The sequence below is a fragment of the Pristis pectinata genome, chromosome 16, assembly GCF_009764475.1.
Source record: "Pristis pectinata isolate sPriPec2 chromosome 16, sPriPec2.1.pri, whole genome shotgun sequence".
In the NCBI taxonomy this organism is placed as follows: Eukaryota; Metazoa; Chordata; class Chondrichthyes; order Rhinopristiformes; family Pristidae; genus Pristis; species Pristis pectinata.
Genome location: NC_067420.1, coordinates 28,747,139 through 28,766,684, shown reverse-complemented (window position 1 = coordinate 28,766,684; position 19,546 = coordinate 28,747,139). Strand labels below are relative to the sequence as shown.

The 19,546-nt window shown below is 39.3% G+C and overlaps 1 protein-coding gene across 2 annotated transcripts in view; it reads left to right on the top strand.

Annotated features, from left to right (window-relative positions):
• The first annotated feature begins 18,115 nt into the window (after positions 1 to 18,115).
• Positions 18,116 to 19,546, top strand: part of soga1 (suppressor of glucose, autophagy associated 1) — a 75,042-nt gene continuing 73,611 nt past the window's right edge. For both annotated transcript variants that reach the window (XM_052031450.1, XM_052031448.1), the window contains exon 1: positions 18,116 to 19,428. In XM_052031450.1, coding sequence (XP_051887410.1) covers positions 18,667 to 19,428 — 762 coding nt within the window. In that variant the 5' untranslated portion in view covers positions 18,116 to 18,666. The remainder of the gene's footprint in view (positions 19,429 to 19,546) is intronic.

Genomic DNA, 19,546 nt, shown 5'->3' with positions numbered 1-19,546 from the left:
TTCAGCAATTTAGCCTTTCTGTGGGAGAAAATTCCTCAAGTTCACTACCCAATACATGAAGAAATTTCTCTTCATCTCGGTCCTAAGTAACTTACCCCATACTGTGACACTCTCACCTCTGGTTCTAGACCCCATCTACAGCCAACTTCCCTGCATCCAGCATGTTGAGCCCTGTCAGAATGTTATATGTTTTGATCAGATCTTCTCTAATTCTTTTAAACTCTGGTAAATACAGAAATAAACACAGAAAATGATGGAAAAACTCAGCAGGTCTGGCAACATCTATGAATATTCAGGTGACTTCAGATCAAAGATCATCATCAAGACTGTGAAAATGTGTTCCAGGAGGACAGAGGGGTGTACTGTGCTTCACATTTGTTCCAAGGAGGTGGGAGAGAGGCACACTTCACATATCTGATGACTGGTCATCAACCAGAAACATTAACTCCATGTCTCTTTCCATAGATGCTGCCTGACTTGTGGTGGTCTTCCAGCATTTTCTGGTTTTATTTCAAATTCCCAGCATCTGCAGTTTTCTGATTTTCATTTCTAGTCAATACAGGCCTAGTCAACTCTTATATGGCAGTGCCACCATCCCAGGGATCAGTGCGGTGAACCTTTGTTGCACTATCTCTATGTCAAGCATTTCTTTTCTTAGGTAAGGAGACCACAACTGCAATATGACATTTCAGATGTGGTCTCATGCATATATAATTAAAGTAGCCTTGCTCCTGTACTCAAAATATTGCACAGTGAAGATCAACATACCATTTATTTCTTAACTGCTTGTTGCATCCAGGGATATCCAGTGCATTAATACTTCCCAATGTATCACCATTTAAATAATACTCTTCCTCTCTATTTTTCCTCTTGGAGTAGATAACTTCACACTTATCCATGTTAAACGGGATCTGCCATGTACTTCCCCACTCAAAATTTGCTTAAATTATCTTGAAGCCTCTTTGCATCCACCTCATAACACACAATCCCACCCAGTTTAATGTTGTAGGCAAACTTACAGGGGCCCAAGCAATGATTCCACTGCTGTAGACAGAAAAGACTGCAGATGCTTGAATCTGGAGCAAAAAAAAATTGCTGGAGGAACTCAGAGGGCCAGGCAGCATCCGTAGAGGGAAACGGACAGTTGAAGTTTCAGAACAGCATCTGTCTTTCATCTGGACAGCAACCCCACTACCTGCTACTTTGAAAAAGAATCATTTATTCCTATTCTTTGTTTCCTGTGTGTCAACTGATTTTCAAACCATGTCGGTATATTACCTCTAATTCCATGTTTTGATATTGCACACAAACCTTTTGTTCAGGGGCTTTATCAAAGGCTTTCTGAAAACCCTTATCTATTCTACCAGGTATATCCTCAAGAGAATAGTGTCACATCTTTTAAATCCACTTGACAAAACAGGCAGCACTTTTATAATATCTGACCCAAAGGACGCAACTTGGAACATTTCCCTTCAGTACTCCATTTAAGTCTCAGCCTAGAATTTTATGTTCAAGTTTGTGGAGGATGATTTAAACCTACAAGTATCACTGACTTAGAACAAGATGATCCCTCTGTGCCACAGAAGACTCCTAAGACATGTTGCAGTCATCCAGGCCACGGAGCCGATTTGTTTTTGTTACTGAGGTCCCGTTGGGGGGAGCCATCCAACTTCCATCAATTCCTTCCCCAGCAGGTAAGTCTTTTTCCTATTGACATGGTTCTCACTGCCCCCGGTAACTAACAACAGTTTTACATTTACTGTGCAAATCTATTACATTAATTGCTCTTCCAGGCGCTGTCACATGTACCTAGCTTGCTTAGAATCACCCAGTGAATCCTGCCCAATTTATTTAAGTGCTCACACTTATTATGCTGAATCTTCAGAGTGACAACTTCAGCGTACATTTAATTTATGTTACAGTTGCCCCTGGCTGTGTGAAACCTGAGCTTCAGAAACCAGCCCCACAAAAGCCCAAATGACACCCGAGTAACAGGTTTAAAACTGTGTCAGTACAGGTCAGGTAGAATTTAAATGTTTTGATTGTCTGTGAATAGAAAACAAAATTTGAAGTATTCAACATCAAACTGAGAGACGTTCTGAAAGGAAGTTAGTCATCAGTTGCATCGTGACCAACATTTATATGCAAATAAATCTGAAATATTCTCTCTCTTCTTTCTCCTTCTTTCATTGTTTTGTAAGTATGTAATTCCGTAGGTTTGTATTCCATTCATATTGAGATCAAAATTCCGTGCTGTCAACACACGTCTTTTATATGTAAATGAAATGTTAACCCAAAATGAAACCTTTTCTCTGCTTCCTTCTGCTCCACCAACCATTGGTGTCATTTTTCAACTAAATCAGCCCTAATTGTTGGATTATTTTTCTGCATAAATCATTTTATCGAGTTACGTTCCTTCCTACATTTTCACCTTTCTTAACCATAGTGGATGAGAAGCCTAATGTTGGTGAAGCAGCTTTTAAATTATTTTTGAGGAATGTGCCCACTGGTTAATATTTTTTTTCATTTTGAACAGCAAAAACAAATACATAAAATAATTAAATATTTAAGATAACCTAGTCAAATCAAATAAAAAGCTTTACTTGCCTTTCTCTCGAGAGTCGACTTCTCCCATTGACTTCAATGGATCATCATATTTGTGTCAGGCTTATCACCACTCCCAAACCTTCACCCTGGCTTGGGTTCAGTGGGTGGATTCCCAGCCTGAGAGCTGGGATCTCTGCAGAAGTTTGCACTCCCGCACAACAATCCCATGGAGACACAAGATTCTGCAGATGCTGTAATCTGGATCAAATAAAAACAACCTCCTGGAGGGCCTCAGCAGGTCAGGCAGCATCGGTGCAGGCAAAGCAATGGTCGATGTTTTGGACTGAGACCCTGCACCAGGACTGATGCAGAGTCTCAACTGGAAACGTCAACCATCTCTTTGCCTCCACAATAATCCAATGACTGGCTCTGCTGAGAGGGAGACTGTGCTCCAGCTTCCTCTCAGAAACTGTCCAGTTATGGGCATATCACCAGCAAATCTGAGATAGATTGCAACAGATGCTTTCTGTTTTAGTGACATCAATCCAGGATAACTATTACCACTGGGCATATATACTCTGCTCTTCTTCAAAACGATCCCATGGGATGTTTTAAGCCCTGAAAGAACAGATGGAGCCTGTGTGAGGTTGCACATCAGCTTTCCTCTAGTGAATATCTTACAGTGAATGAAAATTATGATTCATGTGTGGCCCTTGGATTGACAGAATTGATATCACCCTGAAGGTGTGGCTAACTAGCCTGAAATGATAAATCAATTGCCTGTTGTCTATCTGTTGTCATAATGGGAAATTTCAAAACATGTATGCCCCATTAATTATCTTCCTGCCTTCACATTAATAAGCAGTCACTGAGAGATGCCTCCAGTTCTACCAACAGAGTAAGTATAGCTGTTAGATCCAACAGGGCACTTCTTCAACTGCCAGTCACCTTAATCCGATCCTGTGTAGAGACACAGAAAGGAATCTCAACCTTCGCCTGTGGACTGTCTCAAGTGGATATTCCCTTTTGCAGCTCCAGTCCTTCGTCTTTCCTGTTCTCCACTTTGCCCTTCTCCCTGAAGGTCTCCAGATCTGTATTGTGCACATCTCTCTGTGTAAATGCAGACCCCAGTGCAACACAGCATCACTGTGTGGATGGACATGTCTTACATTTCCAATGGAGTGTATCCAATACACACCCGTTCAGTGATGAAACCCCACCCACATCATCCTCACCTAATCAGATATGGGCCAAATGCAGGCAAATGGGACTAACTCGGGAAGGCACCTTGGTCAGCATGGATGAGTTGGGCTGAAGGGCCTGTTTCCATGCTGTATGACCCTATGACTCTATGGGATTGAAAAGCTGCAAAGTTTTGACAAGATTTGATCAACTTAAGTACCATTCATCTTACCAAGGCCACAGTGGGTGAGCTTCTATGCATCATTCACAGTGTGGTTCAACCTCACCCAAGTTTTACTGAAGAGATTCATGAGTGCTCAAGGCCTTAATTTTGAAGGTCATAGAAATTCAACATAAAAGATGTAATTAACAACTCATAAAGATAATAATTAGTCCAAAAGCCACTCACCCGCTATATTGTTTAAGGTCCCGGCTGCAGCAAATAGGTTACAGGCAGACATCTAAACATCTACTAAACCAAAAAATGGGTGGGTTTGGGCCAGGTTGTGTTTATTATCCAAAAATTATTTTAACTCCTCACCTCATGCCCAAAACTAATCCATTGTTGGTGCATAAAATCTGTAACTCCACAAAATATCCACCCCTCTCCCCACACCCCCAGACCCACACTCACCCAGCAGTGAATCAAATCAATGAATGCAGTGCCAGTGAAGTCAAATAATAGTTTGTATCCGTGAAAGTGTGATGGTGACAGAAGATATCAATTCACAGCAAACATAACATCAGTTGGGTGCACTAGATGGCGTTACAGCTTTAGTATCTTGTTATTCTGAAAACCACATAAAGCACAGACAAAAAATAAGGTAACCCTTCACATTCAGCAGAGATGTTGCAATTACACTCAAATGTCAGCAGCTATATTTTGCAACAATTATTTCCTAATCAACTAACAACTTATGAAGCATTGCACCCTGTTGATGCTTTTACACAGCACAATGTGTTGTGTGCTACATGAAGCACATTAATAAATCGGTAAACAAAACAGGGCACTTGCTGCACACTACTTGTAGGACACAAAATTGGCCTTCTATGTTCTATATGCTTACACAGACACATATGTCTTCAGTATATTCATCAAATGTTAGTGAGTGTCATTTGGACATCATTTATTTAACATTCATTTGTGCATGTTTGCCTCACAATTGGTGCAGGCCAGTCCAGCAGAAGGATTGCTTCTGCAACACTTAAGGAAACACTGGTTTATCTGGTCAGTCACCACGGAGGTCAAAAGAAATAATTTGCTATTTCAAAAAGAATCTAATTACATAGCTTCAAATAAATTAATCTTCCCAAAAACTTATACCTGAGGCAAACATAAGAAAATATCTCTAAAAGTAGGCTCCTCACAAGTGATAGTGATACTGATACCTATTCCTCACTATATGTGCATTAGTGAAGAAAAACTGTGCCAAGACTGCAAAAGAAGGTATCTATTTGATACATTCATTTAATATTCCCATCTGTTATTTCAATGCATTGGAGCCATATGTATTAACATCTCCATTAAAAGAGTGGCCTAAGAAACCTTGGCATTAGCCTGGTCATACTACCAACATGTATTTCTGGCCAGAATCTGAGTGAAAACAGATCAGATTTCAGTGAAATATTAACAATGCATTCTGTTTTCAGATGTTGTTGGGCTTTCCCTGAATTTTCAGCATTTACTTATTTTTAAGTCCATAAGATTATTATGTATAATATTAATTGGTGGATTGTTCATATTTTCATTAATTTTCATTCACAACAGATCTCATTGACAGGCTCTGCAGGAAAGATTGAATGTGTGAGTTGCAGTGTCATTGACCTCTGAGGAGACTTTGTATTTTTGTGTTTCTGCTTGTAAGTGAGAATATATACATCCATGTCAGATATGCCCCATTCTTGAACAATTCAGTCAGAATGAAGCACCATTTTATCACCTATTCTCTTTTATTCATTTCCAGGATGTTGCAATATCTAATGTTCATCCTCAGTTGCCCATGAGGTGGCAGTGGTTTGCCTTCACTGCTGTCTGCGAGATGAAGGAATTCTCACAATGCTGTTTGGGCGTTCCTGGATTCTGATTCACTGGGTGATGTCAAGTATTTCTGACAATGCAATTTTTGGCAAAAGCCAGCCATTACACTATGTCAAATTTGCAACTGCATATCAAAAGAAAAGAATCAAAAAATACCATTCCTCTCTTCAGTGTATGAGTGAATCCATGTCCTTGAAAAGAAAATCTATGTATGTGCAATTTAAAAAATGATAAATGTCATACTTTGTACTCATAGTACACAATGAAATATTAACCAAAACCATAAGAGCATTATATCAGATTTATTGCAACATTTAAATACCAGTAAAGTGCTTTACTGGTAATAATAACCAAACACAACTAGAAATCAATTCATTTCTATCATATGCAGAAAAGTAAACGCATTTGCCAATTCAGTTGATGTATCATGCAGTACCTTTATGGTTTTAAATTTTAAAATAATTACCTTGAATTGAGCAAAAGTCTTGTATAAAATTGTTTGGTTTTAAACTGGTGTGGTGTAATTACCATGTGGAATTCAATCTGTGATGACAAGAAGCCAAAGAAATTCCACATTTGTAATTTAAGTGGAGATAGCAAAAGGTCTGCTTATTTCATACTGGTAAGATTGAGAGCCAGCTAAGCATGATCCAACAGCTAATATAATGGGTGTATGGACACTGCTACCATTCAGATGACCCAAGCACCATCACCCATAAATGAATGCAGCAAAGGTTCACTTTTTCCAGCAGACTAACAGTCTTTGCAATGTTGCCAATGTATTAGGCTAGGTATTTAGTTTATCAAATGCAATAACAAAAGTTTACTTCTTGCCTTGAGCAGATTCCATCAAAATCCCAGTTGTCTTTCTTCTGCAGTTTAGGCCTGACAAATGTTGTGCAGGTAGGTACCTATGAACATACATGTTGTGAGCAGAAGTAAATTACTTGGTCTTTTGGGCCTGCTCTGCCATTTAATAAGATTATGGCTGATCTAACCATATCTCAAGTTAACATTCCCATTAATCTGCAATAACATTTGCACCCTTGCTTATCAAGTAACTTTGTACCTCTGCCTTAAAAATATTCAAAGACTCTGCTTCCACTGCCTTTTGATGAAGAAAAGTCCGAGACTTAGACCCCTCTGAGAGATAAAAACTTCTCCATGTCTCCATCTTTAGTGGCAATCCTTAGTTCTAGATTCTTCACAAGAGGAAAGACCCTGCCCACTTCCACCCCATCAAGATCCCTCAGGATTTTACGTTTCAATCAAAGCCCCTCTCACTCTTCTGAATTCCAGTGGTTACAATCCTTGCCTATCCAACATTCTCTTCGGGATCAGTCCGGTAAACTTTCTTTGAATTGCTTCCAAAGTATTAACATCCATCCTTAAATAAGGAGGCCAACATCCATCTTTAAATAAGGATGCCGAAATATACACAGACTTCAGATGTGGTCTCACCACTGTCCTATATAACTGAAACATCCTTACTTTTGTATTCAGTTCCCCTCACAATAAATGATAACATTTTATTAGCTTTCCTAATTACTTGCAGTACCTGCATTCTAGCCTTCTGTGAATCACGCACTAGGACTCCCAGATCTCTCTCTATTTCAGAGCTCTGCAATCTTTCACCATTTATGTAAAGTGCTTCTTATTTTTTTCAGTCAAATTGGACAATTTCATGTTTTCTCATATTGTACTCCATTTGCCACATCTTTGTCTACTTGCTTAATCTATCAATATCTCTGTAGACTCCTTACCTTCTCTTCACAACTTAGTTGAAGAGAATATAAAACATGGGATGTAATATTCTTTCCTTATTGTTTGTTTTCTAAGTTGTTTTCTATATCTTAATCTGTAGCTGATTCACTCTGTATGTCTGTTCTCCAAAATTAGACAAAAGTATCCTTCGTGCTTTGTAAAGAAAGTTCTGAGGATAACCGTGTTTCTTACTAGAGGTGACACCCCATTGACCTTTCTGATGATATTTGTGTGATAGGTTGTAATCAAGCCATTTTTCTCCACAGAGCTATGTGGAAGAGCCTCTGACTGACAGCAACTCAAGTCTTTCAACATTCTGTTCCTTGTGCTTTGTTTGTTCTTTTAAAAAATACATTAGTGGTGGCCATTGGTTCAGCTGTCCTGGTCCTAAGTTCTGAAATTCCTCCCTAAACTTTTCAACTTCTGTTTACTTTAAGACATTTCCTAAAACTTACCTCTTTGATGAAATTTTTACTCATCTATCCTCATGCCTCTGTTGGTGGCTCATTGCCAAATTCTCAGCAATCTGATAGATCCATTAAGCTGGGATCACTGTAGTATTTGCCTGGCTCGTGGACAATTGTGACGGCAGCTGATTTTTTGAGCATCTTGGAAGAAGCCCAGCATAAATAACTTGATGAAAATCTCAGCAGTCACTTCCAGTACCTCTGCAGAGACCATGCTGAGTGTCTTTCAGACCCATCATCTTGAATTTTATAGTAGGAATGAATAACTTCTCTAGTATTCAGCTTAGCATTCTGTTTTTACACTGAGCAATTAGGTGTTTTCTCTGTCATTCTTCATGTGTGAGACTAGGTAATGAGTGCTGGCAGGATATTTGTTTGTAGGCAGCTCATTCTTCTCCCTCCTAGTTTTCTTTCACATGTACTTCCAGCATTGATCATCAGACAGGAATTATGAACATGCTGTCTTTCTGGTTAACCACTCCCTAATTTACAATATCTTCCCTGAAGCCATCAAGTTTGTGAAATACTTGAAACTAAAACAAAAACTACTGAAAATTCTCAGCAGGCCAGTCAGTTTATGTTCTGTTTCAGAATTCCAGTGTGACATTACAGTGTCCTTATTGGAACAGACTCTGGATACAGCTTATGTTATGTCATTCCAATGCTCATACAAAGCAAACGTATGGTTATAGTTAATAAATCAGTTTTATGTTTGTTTTAACAAGGCAGAGGGAGGGAAAGCAATCTTGCTGAGAGGTTAGTGATAACCTGTTTGGTACTGTTCAAAACAACTTTATGTCTCACCTAATTGAAACCTAATCCCAGTTACAATGTCAATCAGATACTGGGAAGCACAGCTGCACCATACATCCAGTTTTCTTTACTTACTTAGCTGAACAATTTCTGGATTCAAAATGTACTCCAACAGAACTCAGCAATGGTTTCCATTTACCTCAGAAGCACAACAGCTTGAAATGGGACACATATTATCTGCTGAAGTCTTAATTGATGTTTTCTTTTTAAATATTACATTGTACATAAAGTTAATTGATATTAATTATTTATTATATAATACAATGTACATACAACTGATCCAAGCTCTGAGATTTTAAAGACAACCATCTAAAATATGCACAGAAAAAAAATGACTCGCATTGCTATGCAATTAAAGCATAAGATTGGGAAAGTTAGTTTACATTTACAAATGGTATGATTTTACCATGCATATAGGATTATAACATGGAATGAACAGCTGCACAACTATGCTGGGTCAAATGTCCTCACCTTACGCTTCCGTCTCTACATTCAGTACATCACCAATAATAGTAATTCCACTTGGTGCTGAACACTCACCCAGTATTTGTTGCTTTTATACTTGACCAGTCTATGCTTCCTTGGCCAGCCTTCCATCTACAACTTTACATAACCTTGAACAAATCCAAACTCAACTTCTCTGCTTACAAACCCTTCCATGACCCTTCCCCCTCCACATTTATGTAACCTTCTCCAGCCCTAAAATCCTCTGAGATTTCTGCATTCCTCCATTTCCGGTCTCTTGATCATCTCCCATTTCAACAGCTTCATTATTAGCAGCTGTATCTTCAGCTGCCTAGACCCTAAGCTTTCAAATTCCTTCCCGAAATTTATCCATATCTCTTTTCCTCTTTTCACCTTTTGAAGAGCCCTTCAAACATTTTATTGCACCATGGGCACACTATAAATAAGAGTTGTAATTATTGTTACATCCAGGATTCACAGAGCAGATTTGCTGGTAATTTTTTTCTTGTTTTACTGCTGTTCCTGTTCCCAATTGTTCCTGCTGTTTCTAAATTGCACCCTGGACCTCGGATTCTGGATAAAAGTACCACTGGTTCATTAATCTCACTTTTAGAAAGAAACCTTCCATTATTACTCAGTCTTGCTTTTTTATGCCTTTCTACGCCAACTTTCTTGATTCTTAACTACTGCCTGAATTGGCCAAGTAAATTACTTATTTGTATACACTTTCTTAAAAAAGGTCCATCAGCAATTTTTCAGGACAACTAGGAATGAATGATACAATTTGCCAATGATGCCTACAATGCAAAAGGAATGTATACAGAAAATTATTATTGATGGAGGAACCCACTGCAGCTTATTCTTCTTGTATGCATCTGTGCTTTTTCTTTCTTCCTTCCTTTCCTTTCTGTTCCTTTTTACGTTTGTTCATCTGTAATATCTTCCAGCACAAAGAGACTCAAGACCTGATTTTCCACAGATGTTGGATGACATGCTGATACATCTGATTTGTCTGTTCTTCAGCAAAATATATTCCTGAATATGCACAAAATCTGACAAGTAAGTGCATTTTAATCATGTCATGTTTCTATAACTTACCTAATGATAAGAAAAGATATTATTCGTCACATGTACATCAAAACACACAGTGAAATGCACTTTTTGCGTAGAATGTTCTGGGGACAGCCCCCAAGTGTCGCCACGCTTCCAGCACCAACATAGCATGCCCACAACTTCCTAACAGGTATGTCTTTGGAACGTGGGAGGAAACTGGAGCACCCGGAGGAAACCCACAGAGGCACAGGGGGAACATTCAAACTCCTTACATACAGTGGCCGGAATTGAACCTGGGTCACTGGCGCTGTAATAGCATTACACTAACCGCTACACTACCATGCCTGCCTTGATAATGACTGACAAAAGGGGAACCAAGTAGAAGTATGTTGAAAATATGCAGCCTTTCTATTGCTTGGAATGAAGCTCTCATATGACAAGCTCTCATATGAATTGCTTTTAAACATTTTTATAAGAAACAAATGTGGCTTTGGTGCTCCCAACTGAGGTCTCTATAGAAAGGGGACTCCCAATTTATGGTTCTTGAATAGGTACTGCTGCCTTGACAAGTCCCCCTTCTGCTTAGAAATTATAATGCTGAGAATTTACACCATGATTGTGTCGGCATAGTTTTTTACCCCCCAAAACGGAGACACAAGGGACTACAGGTTCTGGAATTGGTGCAAAAATGCTGCCAAAAGGCCATCCAGGAAACATGGTGCAAGGTCTCATCCTTGTTTCCAATTATTCCAGTGTGCTCCTACTGAAATTATAGCCAAAAATAGCTGTGGAATTTCAGTCGTAGGTTTTACTTATCATCTCTCTCTCTTAAAACTTCCTCACATGGTTATAGTAGGCAATTTCCCAACCCAAATATCTTTAAGCAAGGTAATTATATTTGGCATGCTTACTGATACACTATGGTGTCTGCCTCCTCTGAGCCATTATGGAATGTCTTTGATACTTTAAGATTGTTAGCATGATCAAAGATCTTGTGACAATCTCATGGGTCTACAACAACCCAAAATACTGCAACACACAAACTGCAGTAATCACACTATAGTTCTGACACTCGTACGTAAATGAAACTCTTGCACTGATCCAAATGGCAACAAGGAAAGCTTTAAAATGAACCAATGAACCAGAAGAATTACTTATTATCAAGCCTTTTCTGTTTTTATTTCAGATTTCCCACATCTGCAGATTTTAGATTTGTAATTATTTTTAAAACCTTTCTCTGACTTGAACCTTCCAAAAACCATGACACAAACATTGCCTTGCACATGATGGAACCTCTGGTCCTGAATCCACAACTACTGCAGTCAAAATGGCAAATAACACAGAACTAAACATAAATTAAGCCAAACAGAAACCTACAGATCTGACAGATATCAACAGTGTCGTAGTGGTTAGCGTAACGCTATTACAGCGCCAGCTGTAATTACACCCCAGGTTCAATTCCAGCTGCTGTATGTAAGGAGTTTGCATGTTCTCCCCATGTCTGCATGGGTTTCCTCCCGGTGTTCCGGTTTCCTCCCACATTCCAAAGACGTACGGGTTAGGAAGTTGTGTGCATGCTATGTTGGTGCCGGAAGCATGGCGACACCTGCGGGCTGTCCCCAGCACATTCTACGCAAAAGATGCATTTCACTGTGTGTTTCGATGTACGTGTGACTAATAAAGAAATCTTATCTTATTTTGATCAACTTTGGCATAACACATTATCCGCACCACGCAAACTGAAAAAATTCAATTAGCTTTGCACAATTTATTCAAACTATTCATATGATCACCAAAAATCAATGAGTAAAGCAGAAAATATGTTCATCTGATGGCAGTGGGGAAGAAGGTGTTCTTGAGTTTCATCGTCTGGACTTTCAATCTCCTGTGTCTTCTCCTAGAAGTAAGAAGAGAGAAAAGGGAATGGCCAGGGTGTGAGGCATCCTTGACAATACTGTTAGCCTTTCTGATGCAATGTACCGTGAAGATGGACTGGATGGTTGGATGTAATGAGCCTGTGATGGACTGGGCGGTGCTTAGAATCTCTGCAGGTTCCCATGGTCCGGAGCAGAGCAGTTACCAAAACCAGGCTGAAATGCAACCCCTCAGGATACTTTCTATAGCGCATTTGTGTAAGTTCGAGAGAATGACCTGTTATCAGAACCTGTATTAAAACTTATCACAGACCTTCCTTATGATTCCTTCTGCCTCCCACTGCTTCCTTGACAACTTAAAATTTGTTTCAGTTATAACTTTTCTCAGTTCTAATGCACAGTCAATGGCCTGAAACATTAATTCTGTTTCTCTTTCAGATGCTGCCTGATCTGCTAAACAACTTGATTTTGCCTATATATACTCCAAATCACATTATTCAGACTTTCATGTCCTCTTAGCAACCACTTGGATAAAGTAATGCAGTTTCTGACTTTATCACCATTTGGATGTGCAGGTGTTGGAAAAGGTGCAGAGGAGATTTACCAGGATTCTGCCTGGTTTAGAGAGTATGCAATATGAGGAGAGACTAAGGGAGCTAGGGCTTTACTCTTTGGAGAGAAGGAGGATGAGAGGAGACATGATAGAGGTGTCCAAAATATTAAGAGGAATACATAGAGTGGACAGCCAGCGCCTCTTTCCCAAGGCACCAATGCTCAATACAAGAGGGCATGGCTATAAAGTAATGGGTGGGAAGCTCAAGGGAGATGTCAGAGGAAGGTTTTTTACCCAGAGAGTGGTTGGGGCATGGAATGCACTGCAGGGGCGGTGGTAGAGGCAGGTACACTGGTCAAATTCAAGAGATTACTAGATAAGTATATGGGGGATTTTAAAATAGAGGGATATGTGGGAGGAAGGGGTTAGCTAGTCTTAGGCGAGGTTTAAAGGTCGGCACAACATGGTGGGCTGAAGGGCCTGTATTGTGCTGTACTGTTCTATGTTCATTTAATTGCATTTAGTTGTATGTTGTTTTCCATGTAACAAACAGAAAACAGCCTACTAGTCAAACAGAATTAGTCTGATCATCAAAAAGGTGAAATTAAATTTTAAAGTAGATTGTTATGTAAATTGACAGGGATCAATAGAGCTTAAATGTACATGTGAACAACAATGCAAATATTGCAAATTAAATAATTAACAAACTCTTGGAAATAGGACAGTTTAAGTAATTAGAATCCACAAACACAAAAATTAATGCAGCATGACTAATTCAAATATTAAACTACATGATGCAACATGCAACAGATCTGCAGTAATAAACTTTAAATCTGCAGTCTCATTTTGGGGCAATAAATGGCCAACATTGTTCTATCTTGTTCTCATTCCCTTCTCTTTTCTTCTCCTTCCTGTCCCAGCAAGATAATGAGGTGGGAGATCTTACCTCATTTGAAATGACTTGTCAAAATGTGGATCTTAATTGCCGCTGGAGAAAGGAAACTTATTGTTTAAGATTTCATAGTACAGCCAAGGATTATACTTTGATAATCTAATCATATTTTCAAAAAGCATAACATTAGCAATAAAAAATATTTCCAATACATAAGAATAAAGCAAACTAAAATTCTGAGCAAATCCAAAGAGCAACCACGCTATAAAAATTCACAGAACATACAGACATCTATTATTTTTCATTGACATAATACTTATTTTACAGAAACAATCGATCATCAAACAGGTGCTAGATTATGTTAATTTTTCACTGAAACTTTGTTCATATGCCATTGATATATTTTTATTTTCCTTTCTCTCTTATTTTTCCCTCGAAATGAATATATGCTCATGAAACTCAAGCTTAACTTTATTTTCATGGTCTAATTTGCAACATGTTTTTGCACTCAATCTTAAATGGAAAAATAAGTTAACACAGTAAAATAGAACTTACCTAAACTGCTTGTAATATCCTCTTGCATTTCTGTAATTGTTCTTTGAAAATATGATCATCATAAATTATACATTTTCATCACACTGGATGCAGTTTTAAAAATATACTAGCACCACTGAGAACAATTTTTCAAATGCACTATCCTGTATATACAACACTAGAATGAGAATAAAGCAATCTGCCCATTGATTTTGTCAGGAGTTTCCAATATGAAAATAAACTGACATCAGAGAGAGCACAGATGGCTTAAAGATGTCATGGAGGACTCTGTCTGGATAACATAAAGTTTTCCAGCATAGAACAACTTCCTGCATACAGAATGTAAAGTAATAATATCATGTTATTGAATTTCTTGCCAATATTGAAGAAGGTGATTCTGTAGAAAGAGTTCTGTATAAAGAAATTTTATCCACATATCTAAATTGGAATCACACTGTCCTGACTTATAGTGTGGCATGCACTTAAGTTTTTAATGGATGTTCAGATCTTTTTAAATTTCATCTCCTAAACCTTTGCCAAACTTTAGTATTCAAACAGATACTGCATAAATTTGTTTCACTGTCTTTGACATAAATAAGATAGAGCATTCCAAATTAGTGCCTATTATTTACCATATAGGATTCTGCATGCAGTTAAGAGTGAAAAGAAAGACTTGCAATAACATGTCTCTCAGAAGCAATTCAAAGGAATTTGCATTTAGTAAGTTACTTTTAAAACACTGTAAATAATGTTACATAAGAATATGGAGTTATTTTTTTGCACATCAAAGCCTTGTGCAAAATTTTTCTTTTCTTGCTTTTTTTTACTTCAGATCACTCTGATGTGCTTGTCCCAATGCCCTGTGCCTTTAGAAGATTATCACTGTCTTTGATATGCATTTAAGCTCTTTGTATTAGCTCCTTCATAACAAACAAAACATTCCATTGATTATTTGCAACTACTAGAATTATTAGATGTCCTTTTATGTTTTCTTTCCACCCTTAGAAGCATAGAGCATGACAATTTCAGATTCTGTTTCTGGTTTAAACTGTTAATGTTTATTTTATAATGTCAAATATCAAAGTGAAATTTGTCCAGATTTTGCAGATAAATGACAGCAAAACCACCAGCATTCATTGTCATTGCCCCATACACTCAGCAACTTTGAATTTTTTTGCCCATTATTGCTAAATGTGGAGATACCAAAGTCATCTTCAGTGATTCAATGCATCTACATAGGCTGTGATATCTGCAGCCTTCTTCACCACAGTCAAGGTTATATTTTTTATGAACTAATCCCATTTCATAGATCTAAGTGTGAATTTAATAGCCTTCTAAGCAAACAATGAGGCCCTAAAAATATGGACTGGTTGTATATTTCTAAGTAATTTCCTTAAATTAATATTTCAAAAAGTGAAGCATTTTTGAAGTTTATTTCTAATTTTCCAGCTGCTACTTTATTCATATATTCTAATCCATATTTAGCACTTGATATATGTTTATAAAGTTAATTAAACATGCTTCTTGATTCTTAATCTGGGGCTGATTGCTTGCCCAGCCTCTATGGCATTAACATAGTTGCTGGACAACTAAAATCCAATTGAACTGACCCACAATGATACCGGCTGTCATTGAAGGGAAGTCCTTGCCAAAGGAATTGCTTGATCTTTAAGGGAACATCTTACCTGGTTGGCAGAAAGTGCCATCACTTCGTCCCTGACAGCAACTTCTTGGCCATTATGAACTAGTGGTGGGTGAGGAAAACTCAGTGTAAATATGGAAATAGTGGGAGACCTCTTGATAAGCTTAAGTTTATAGAGAGTGGAAAATGAATAACTAAATTATTATGTTGATATTGGTTAAAGAAAAAAGTCTCTCATGGAATTTGTGACTTTTTGACAAATAGTCAGCCAAGTATTTACCAAGTATTTACATCTGCACAAGGGACTGCAGATGATGGAATCTGGAACAACAAACAAGATACTGGAGAAACTCGGCGGAAGAAATTAGAGTCCAGATGAAGGATCTCAATCCAAAACATCGACTATCTATTTCCCTCCACAGATGCTGCCTGACCTGCTGAGTTTCTCCAGCATCTTGTTTGTTGCAAAGTACTTTTAATGTCTATCTGAATTGGCAAACAGCAAATTGTGCTTTGATTTCAAATTTTATTCAAGGAACTACGATCATTCAGCACTATGGTAATTTTCTGGAACTTTGCATATTATCATTGGGTATTAGCATTAATACCCGATCTCTTCAAATCACGAGCAGCACCCATAAGAATCTACAATTGGCAATACATTGAACAAACCAAACAGTAACATTTTTTGGTATCAAAGTTGCTTCATCTCATTCTGTTTGATCTTAGGCACAAAAGAACCATGATGATTGGAATGACATTCAGCTCATGAACATATTTAAGATGGCACTAACTAATTGGTCTGGAGGCTACATAAATTATTGATTACAAACAAATGTTTAATGTCTGGTACATCAGTTTGCATGAGTTTTTTTTTAACCAGCATTTGTTGGAGGACATATGATGCAGTTTACCACAAAATGTTCTGCTCTGTATATTATGAGTAAGGGCATAATAACATACATTGCATTAATTGGCTAAACTGTGATATGTTGCTTAATATAAGTATAATGCATGTACAATAACTATGACATCAGGGACAACTTCTTAAAATAGAAGCCTTTAGTAGAAGATGCAGTAGCACTTTGATATAACATATGTTTAGCATACATTGCTGTACTGATTTCGGTTGAAGATGGATTAAATCTTTCAGGATATACTTTTTCACAGAAAGGGAAAGATGAATAATGAACAAATCCAGCTAAGGTCAGCTCTATATTTATTGATAGATAATTGAAAATATTGTCAAATGAAGATATGCAAGAATTTATATTCTTCATTATTTTCACTCTTTTCCATAATGATCAGGATCTCTTTCTGTGTCATGACCCACATCCTATGTAACAACAGTATACTGTTACTTTAACTACTTAGCATTTTGAATTACATTTTTATTGTATAATTCCCACAATGTCAGTTATAGATGTTATAACACAAATAATCATAAAACATAAAAGATCAAGAAGAACACCTGATAGTTAAATATTAAAAGTCAGGGTTTTGGAGCATGGACAAGCAGGGTATCAGTTTGGACTGTGATGTGTCACCCTACTCCAAGTGACCTGTTTACATCACTACCGCATGAAAAAATTCCATAGTCCAGGACAGGTAGAATCTACATTGCTGTTCTTGATTGACATTGCACCAAAACCCTGTGCTTACATGGTTGAGTTTGGAACAGGAACATGGTTCATTTCAAGTCTTCCACAACCAGTTGGCATCACTGAACCTACTTTCTTTGTCAATATGGAAGACCAGTTCTGATGGAAGATCGTTGACCTAGAATGGTCGTTTTGTTTTCATGCTCCATAGATGCTGTATCACCTGTTGAGAATTTCCGGTATTTTCTATCTTTATCTCAGATTTCCAATATCCATGCTTTTATGTTGGCTGATCGTCTTTTAACACTACCTGTATCATTGGTGCATGCTCTTCTGGTGGTAAGTTTGTAAGTTCCGGATCCGCAAGAAAAATGGCCGGGGAGTAAACCAAAGACCAAATTCGTTTTGTTTTGTCATTTTGAGAAATACTTAACATTTTTAACTGCGGTCATAACTTCTTTGGTTCTCAATTCATTCTAAGACCATATATTAATGTATTACCATATATGTCTGTTGAAACAATTCGAATTGTCATAATGACAAGCGAAGAACAGAAAATGTTGGGAAATCACAGCATATGAATTTAAAGAAACAACAATGGACTAATATGTAAAGCTTCAGACGGAAGATCCTCCCACTTCCAACTGTTTTTAGCTTTACACCCACTGAGATACCTTTCCTATTTTTATTTAAATGTCTGATTTGCGTCATTTGCTTTTTAAAATGCGTACTGTTGCTTCTTTAATAGTCTGGCCCCAGACAGAGATAGAAATGGAATCAATGACGATTAGAAAAAAAAGACGAAGGCTGTTGTAAAAACCCAGTAACAGTCATTCTGTGCGTGTTTGGGCTTTGGAGGCTTCTGAAACAGCAATTCCGGCGAAGGACGTCTGATGCAAGGGGGGAGCAAGTTGGTTCTTGGTAGCTATCATGCGTCACTAGATCAGGAGCTTGGGCGGAGTATTATGTTATTTCCCCAGCAGCAGAGTGGTGCATTAGATAGGCAGCGTGTTTCAGTGAAAACAGAGAGATTGCTGGAAATATATAGATTTACCCCAAGCAAACAAAAAATTTGCAAGGGCATCGACGATATTTTGATCAAGCTTTGCAATTGCCTTGAATGGGTCAGTAGGCAGCCTTGGACTCGGCGGCGATGGGATGAACACCGTGGCTCAGACAAGGACTGCTGGCTCTTGTTTGTTCCACACGATTCCGCTCGGCGAGCAGTGGATGGGTGAAGGATGGAGGCGGTGAACGGGACTCCAGATATTCGCCAGCAGCAGCCGGCGGAGAAGAAGAAACTACACCGAGCGCCGTCTCCGGCCAGACCCAAGGCGCTGATCCGCGGCTGGTCGGTGGCGAAGTCCAAGTGTAGCCCCGGGGGCACCAAGCCGGGGCTCGCCCAGTGCCGCCTGTCCCGGCACAGCCCCGGCCTCAAGGACATCAAGCTGGGCAAGTCGCCGGCGGGCAAGGCGGCGGGGGCAGGGGCAACGGCGGGGTCCCGGGCCGGGAAGGGGGAGTCGCGGAGCAAGAAGCCGGAACGGGCAGGGGGTGCGGGCGGCGCTCCAGGCAAGAGGAAGAACCCTCGGGCCGGCGATGGGCCCCGAGCCCCGGGCAAGCGCTCGCCCGCCACCGACAGCAGCTCGGAGCTGTCCGACTGCCCGTCCGAGCCGCTGTCCGAGGACAACAAGCCGCCATCCGCCGATACCAGCGACAGCGAGTCGGCCCGGGGCGCCGGCGGCTCCGAGCCCCCGCTGCCCCGCCGGGGAGCCTGCTCGCCGGCTCAGGACGATCGGAGCTGGCCTGGGGAGGACGGCTCCTTGGCTTCGGCCAGCGGCCAGTCCGACGGGCCGTGTGGGACCAAGTCGCCGTCGCTGGACAGCCGGCTGCATGTCAGCAACTCGCTGGGCTTTTCGGATTTCAGCGAAGAATTCGTTGACAGCATCCAGGAGGAATTCGTAAAGGAAATCGATGAGCTGCGGTCTGAGAACGATTACCTGAAGGTGGGCGGAGGCCTTTGTACAGCATTTCATTCTTAGATTCAGATTAGTTTATTGTCCTGTTCATGAGGGTGCAATGAAATTCCTTGCTCGCATGAAGCCCACAGTGTAAACAGTATAC